Genomic DNA, 6645 nt, shown 5'->3' on the forward strand with positions numbered 1-6645 from the left:
CTGAGAAATAATGATTATAGTCTTAGTTACAGATGTGAAAAGAGAGCAAAAGAAGAGCACGGATCATTACAATAGTAGCCTCTGAGTAACTGTTTGTCAGGGTTGTCTAAATTCTCACAGCAGGCTTTTCTTCATCAAACTGTATCTACATATTTTGTCTTCAGGCTGAAACATAAGACTTCTCTTTGTCTTTAATGGCTGAATGAAATGTTTTGCTGAATCTCCAGATGGCAAACCATGTTTTCCACATGAAACAATGTCAGCATGACATGCAGCATCACTTTAATAGACCATCACTTGATTTGTACCATCTGGGATAGAGAAAGAAAACAAACAAACAAACAGGATATATAATGTAAACGTTTAATCAGTGGAGTATTTCTGAGATTCTAACATGTAGTGAGCACTGAGTGTGTTTACATTTTAACTAGGAGATAAAGGTAACAAATCATCAAGAGGAAAACAGACTTGATGTAACAAAAACCCAAACATTTAAACTGTAGTGCTACATTTATGTATAGTTTACAATTGGAGAGAATGCAATTTCAAAAAGGGGCGCTTACAATAGTTTGCAAAGGGCAAGCAAAGGCGACATTTAACTTTATTTATTTCAATAGGTCCCGGGGTACGTTAGTGCTAGACTTATTTACACATTTTTCATCTTGCTGGGTTAAATCCATGTCACAGAAAAATATGTGTAATAATTAAATAAGAATTTTCCATTATCAAGGGAATGAAAGTCTTTCCAGCAGTTACACCTTGTGAGATCACTCAAAGTTGTTTTCAATCTGTTAAGCAGACTTGGCTGCCTGTTTGGAGAAAAGCTGTGAGGTGCGCCGAAAATGTGGGCTTCAGATGTCCCAAGGAATGCAGGGCACAGGCAAGCTGCGGTTTCCTCACATCAAAGCGAATCAAATCCCCACTGGACATAGACTTGGCTCAAGACTGTTTTTTGCAATCTACACCATCAGTCAAGAAACTCCCTGTTGGATGCTTTGACGTGCTATCATTTTAGTTTTCTGGAAATCAATGGTTCATTTGGTTTATTGCCTGCGCAGATGTGTAACATCATGTGGGTCGGTACTGTTAGTATTACTTAAATTGATTACAGTTAAAATAAACTGGGCACTGTTTAAAACTATTACTAGGTCAATTCCCAAAAGAGCAAAATTCCAGCTAATTCAGTGCTTGTTTTTTCTTCTTTTGTCCTGTTTAAAGTTTATTCATTTTATTGATAAATTCTTCTTAGTATTATTATCATTTTAAAGCAGAATATTAGGTTCAGGTTTTTGTACTTTTTATGGTGTAGATAGTTGGATACGTTTTCTAAAGTAGAAGCTAATGTTTCATGGATTAAAATAAACAAGCAGCCAAATTTAAGCTTATCAGAAATACAGAATTGAGCATTTTGAAGCTATTTTATTGTTTATTGTTAACTTTGAGTAAAAATTCAAAAAGTCTGTCATGCCACTATGAAAAAAACATTTAATATCGAATATAATTTATTGAGGATCAGGCTGTAAAAACTGACAGAACATTACAAAAAAAATAAAAGACTAAGTGAACAGCTGGAAACTAGTTGTTAGCTAAACTACATGAACAAAAGGGTAAATAGTGAATTTGTTGTGTAACACATTAGGTTCTCTAGCGAGTATATACAGTAATAGGACAATGTATGTGAGTCTAACTCAAAATAAACTATGTTGGAGCTCCCTGGAAACTCCACACATACTTATACATTCTTCTACTCTACTAATAAGTGATGTGGTTTTGATATATGTCTATATGTCCTACACCATGAAGTATTAGTGGTAACTCATACTGAGAATGTGTTAGTCTCTTGGGATGCACTGTGGGAGCTGAATGACATCTCCATCCCTTCTTGCTCTGCAGGAGTTCTTCTCTGCCCCCTCGTTCGTCTCTTCTCCCCGAACTTCTTGGCCACTTTCATCATGTGCTGCCGGAAGGAGGACCCTACAAAGGCGTAGAGGATCGGGTTGAGGCAACAGTGTGTGAGAGCCAGACTCTCTGTCACCTGAGCAGCCTGGTCCAACGCTTTGCTTGTCCCACAGTGCGTCACTAAAACGTAGACGAAGTCCATCGCCCTATAGACCTTCAAAACGTTATAGGGCAGCTGAGTGACCACAAACACCCCCACTACTATAAGGAGGACACGCAGGGCTTTCCACTTCTTGCCTCTGCTTTCGATAGGGAGGCTCTTAAGTGCCCGACCCACGTTCCAGTAACACATCAACATAACCAGGAGAGGAACCACAAATCCCAGCAGCACCTCTGCTATCTCCAGGGAAGCTTTAGCCTCTCCAGCTATAGACGAAGGATAGATAGCCATACAGATGTTCCTACTGGATGCCCTCCTCACTTCGGAGAGTATCAAATCAGGCAGGCCCAGGATGAACGCTGTCCCCCAAACAATCACACACATCTTCCAGCAGTGTCTCCTGTTGAATATCCTCTGCAGCCGCCCTCCTTGCTCTCTGCCCTGCGCCCTGGCCACCGCTAAGTACCGATCCAGGCTGATGCAGGCCAGCAGCAGCATACAGCAGGTGAAGTTGATCGTGTAGCAGGCTGACACGATCTTGCAGACGACCTCCCCAAGTTCCCAACCCCTTGCCGCATCAGCAGCCCAGAAAGGCAGCGTGAAGAGCAGGAGCAGGTCCGCCACAGCCAGGTGAGTGAGGAAAGTGTCCGTCATGGTTTTCAGGCGTTTGTGGTAGGCGTATACAGCGACTACTAAGGCGTTTCCAGCCAGCCCCACCACCACACACACCGTGTATGCGACAGGGAGGAAGATGGCTGCGAAAGAGCGGATGTCACCCTTCTCACAGATGAGGGAGTAGTCATCATAGCTGAAGTTGAAAGTGAAGTTTTCATGGTAATAGTAGTTGTCTTCCTCCAAAGAGACTTCCATTCTAATCAGATCAATCTGTGAATGAGGACATTTTGGATTTAACATTTACAATCCTGCTTGAGCAACAATGAAAACACCACAATTCAGTAAATATCTTAAATCAAAAAGGAAAAAAAATGTAAAAGCTGCCAACATAGATAGTTAATTATACATGCATAAAAGTCATGATAATTTAGTACAATGACATCCTTAAAGCCACAAGCACATGTACAATATCTGAAATAAATGTTCTCAGTACAGCAAAGCTTTCAGAAAATTGCTTCTTGTGAGAAAATATGTGGAAACAAAAACTCCCCTGGTTTGGGAAAATTAATTTAAAGAAGAAACTATGCAATCTGTTGTGTGGTAAAAGGCTAATTATTTTACTGTGATAACATCAGTATCAACATTCCCATGCTGACATGTTGGACTGGGGTATTGTGTCCTGACTTGAACTGTTCCTCCTGCTGTTTCTACAAGTGCAGATAGTATAAACTTATCTTATTCCCATGCAGATCCCCCCAACCAGATGTCTTCAGTGCATTAATTATATCCAGCAGGATAGAAATGTTGCATTAAAGGATAACAGTGATCACTCAGAACAACTTTGTATTGATTTGCAGTGACCCTTCCCTCTAAGATGACAAGTGGACCTAAACCATGCTGGAAAAAAGCCACCAGATTCCCTCACTGTAGGGGTCAAGCATTCAGGTCTGTACAGTTCTCTTGGTGTACCACACACATACACTCGCCCACTTGTTGTGAATATAGTGAAGGATTTATATCTTATCTTCACTTTTTTACACATATCTGTCCACCAGTGCCTATGGTTTTTGCACCATTAAACTCTCAAAGTGCATTCATCTTTGTAATGAGGGGCTTATGCACAGAAAACCTATAATAATTGTCAATGGACTGTTGTTGCCTACAGTCTGATCACGTCCTGAATTGACATTGTCACCTGAGGAAGAGTTGCTCTTGTTTTTTTAATGTATGAGCATCACGGTCATCAAATGTGTGCCGTCGATCACAATTTCCTAACCATTTACTGATTACTGATGCTCCTGCCATCCGTGCCCCAACAATCAACCCTCTTTCAAAGCCTCGAAGATCTTTTCCTCTTGCCATTTTGTTACAAAATCAGTATCAACTGCGAATGCTCAACACTTTTATACGGGTCTCCACTCATTTGCTTCAGTTTTTTCTTTAATTTATCTGCCATCTTTACTTGATTTGAGTGAAGTTTCATATTAGCCTCAGATTAGTCTTGCAATAGCAGGGTATTTCTAAATGCAAGGTAGTTGCTTTAATAGTGGCAAGAACGGCTGGTAACACACCTACCTTACATTTTGTCAGGGACACGATTTACCAGAAATGATGCTCTACCCCCATTCTCCTCCATACTGAACTATATGTCACTGCCCCCAAAAGCCCAACCATAAAGAGTTTTTTTTTTGTTTTTTTTTTAACTCTAATTGTTTCCACCCAGTTTTAACCATGAAACCTGGGAGATTGTTCTCAGCCTCTATGAGCGAAGTGTTTTTAGAAACTGTCCTGTGAGTCTAGCTTCAGATAAACATTTAAATATATTTTTGGACAGAAGGAAGACTGTGGATTTTGGCTCCCATCATTTAAATTGTAAACTCATTAATAATCTGATGTAATGAGGAATTATTACAGTAAGAACTTATTTCAGCATTCATTTGGTCACCAGACTGTTGTTTTAACAGACATGGACAATTGTGCACCCTTCCTTTAATATAATACTGCATTTAATAACATAATATTTTGAAAGGGACATTCTTCACTACTATTACTTAAGCCTAAGTACATTTTTGAATGCTGGTGTTTCTACTTGAGTAGCTTACATGATCACAAAATGTCTTTAAATCTGACAATTTACAGTTGTTGTTTTTTTAAAGACTGGGAGACTTGTGATTGTAGTGTTACAGTTGTGTTTGTAGTTGGGAAAGCGCATCAAAGCCACAAGAAATGTTACTCACGAAGTTCACAAAGCTACAAAGCTGATTTTAAAAAAAGAGTTACATTACAGTCAAGAAAAAATGTAGCTGCGCATAATATTTGATAGATACTTACGGTATTTTATACAAACATGCTCCGTGTGTTTAGATAGTCTGTCCCGTTAAAGAGCAAATTAAAGTGTTTTGTTTACTCCAACGACGCTGCAGAGCAAGGTCGTGTGGATTTCATACCCGGACAGCACGAGTGGGCGGGGCGCTACAAAGTGCTCTTTGCCGTAGTGCAGGACAAATCCCCAAATTTATAAGCAATATTAATCCTTTGTCATTGTGTATCAATTGTACGAGTGCACCATGGGATTCACATTAAACAGTATTAGAGATTATAAACCTCAATGAGAAACTACTGGTTAAATTATCTCCTCCTGATTGCAGCAGATGTGATGATGGCCATTCATTCAGTTTACTCTGATTCTGCAGATGTAATATGGTGTCCCTGATGATTTAATTTACTTTTTCTAATCTCAACAAAAACATGAATTGGAGCTGTCTTCTTGGTCTTCTATACCACATCATAGTTATTGAATTACTGCTACTGATACATAACACTGTTTACAACACAGCAGAATACTAAACAAAATATAGCTAGATATATTGAAAAATACTCAGACATATAAAGTAGGCTTGAATTTTCCCCTCATTATTTAAAATGGTAAATTTTGGAATAGCAGATTAGTGAGCTTCCTAAATGCACATAAATCAAATGCGATGCAATACAATATACAAAATTTAAAATTAAACATATTGAAGGTCTGAAATGTGGAAACACCCAATCAGAAATGTAGTCATCTTACCGTTAGTCACTGCTTTATTTTCTCGGGCCAAAGAAAAAGGGAATCCTTCTAGTTTCAAGTCCAGCAGAGTCTTGTAGCTCCACATACTAAAAACGCCCATCTGAGAGGGTGACTCAGAGAGAGAGAGAGGGAGAGGCAAGAAGTCAAGTGACAAGAGATAGAAACCAAGTCACAACCTTTTGTTCGGGGTGCTTACTAAGGAAACCAATTCGTTTTATGAGCATGAATGAACATGTTTACTCTCAAACAAATGCAAAACAACATTTCATGCAAGAGGTAAAACAAAAACTGTAATTAATTAAACCCAATATTAGAGGGGAAGTGAAAGAGACACATTTTCCCATCCCTCATTTCCAAGTGCTCTTGAGTGAGACACTTACTGTAAAGCCTGCCCCAGTGCAACTGCTTATTAGCCAGTAAATCAGACTGTGGCTGTATTGGAGCACACTGAGCATTCCTGCATATCTTGGGTCAAATATAATAAAATCACAAAATTAGAAATTAAATAATACCAATGTAGACTTGTGCAAAATGTGCAAAAGTAAATGATGCATCTTAAATATGCAATATTTCAGTGACTAATGTCCTTCTGCCTTCAAAAAAGCACCTGTATTGAGTTAACTGTATTCAATGTTACATGCACACCCACGGTTTTAATAACAACCCTGCAGCTAAAACCATGAAGAATGTGGTGTTTTACCTTTTGGTTTTAATCTGCCCACATTTGTTTCTTTTTATAGAGAAATGCTTTCCACTTTCGTTCAGTACCACCCAATTAAAAGCAAACACTGGCTTCATGTTCAAAATATAAAATGGTGTTGTTGGCTACAAATGTATAACTTTATTCGGAGAAAAAAAAATCACATCCACATGTGAAGGAAAAAAAAACATGGGATGTACATCA

The 6645-nt window shown here is 38.8% G+C and overlaps 1 protein-coding gene across 1 annotated transcript; it reads right to left on the reverse strand.

The window, feature by feature from the left end:
* Positions 1–126: 126 nt before the first annotated feature.
* ackr4a (atypical chemokine receptor 4a) lies at positions 127–5119 on the reverse strand. The gene is made up of 2 exons (XM_062429424.1): positions 5006–5119; positions 127–2944 (listed from the first exon to the last, which is right to left on the reverse strand). Exon 2 carries the CDS (start codon positions 2927–2929, stop codon positions 1817–1819), a length of 1113 nt encoding a protein of 370 aa, XP_062285408.1. The 5' UTR covers positions 2930–2944; positions 5006–5119; the 3' UTR covers positions 127–1816.
* Positions 5120–6645: the final 1526 nt, after the last annotated feature.

Source organism: Scomber scombrus, chromosome 11 (genome assembly GCF_963691925.1).
Source record: "Scomber scombrus chromosome 11, fScoSco1.1, whole genome shotgun sequence".
Classification (NCBI taxonomy): Eukaryota; Metazoa; Chordata; class Actinopteri; order Scombriformes; family Scombridae; genus Scomber; species Scomber scombrus.

What these genes read in the sequence shown, in the direction of transcription:
- ackr4a (XM_062429424.1), bottom strand. Translation starts at nt 2,929, where the DNA reads ATGGAAGTCTCTTTGGAGGAAGACAACTACTATTACCATGAAAACTTC.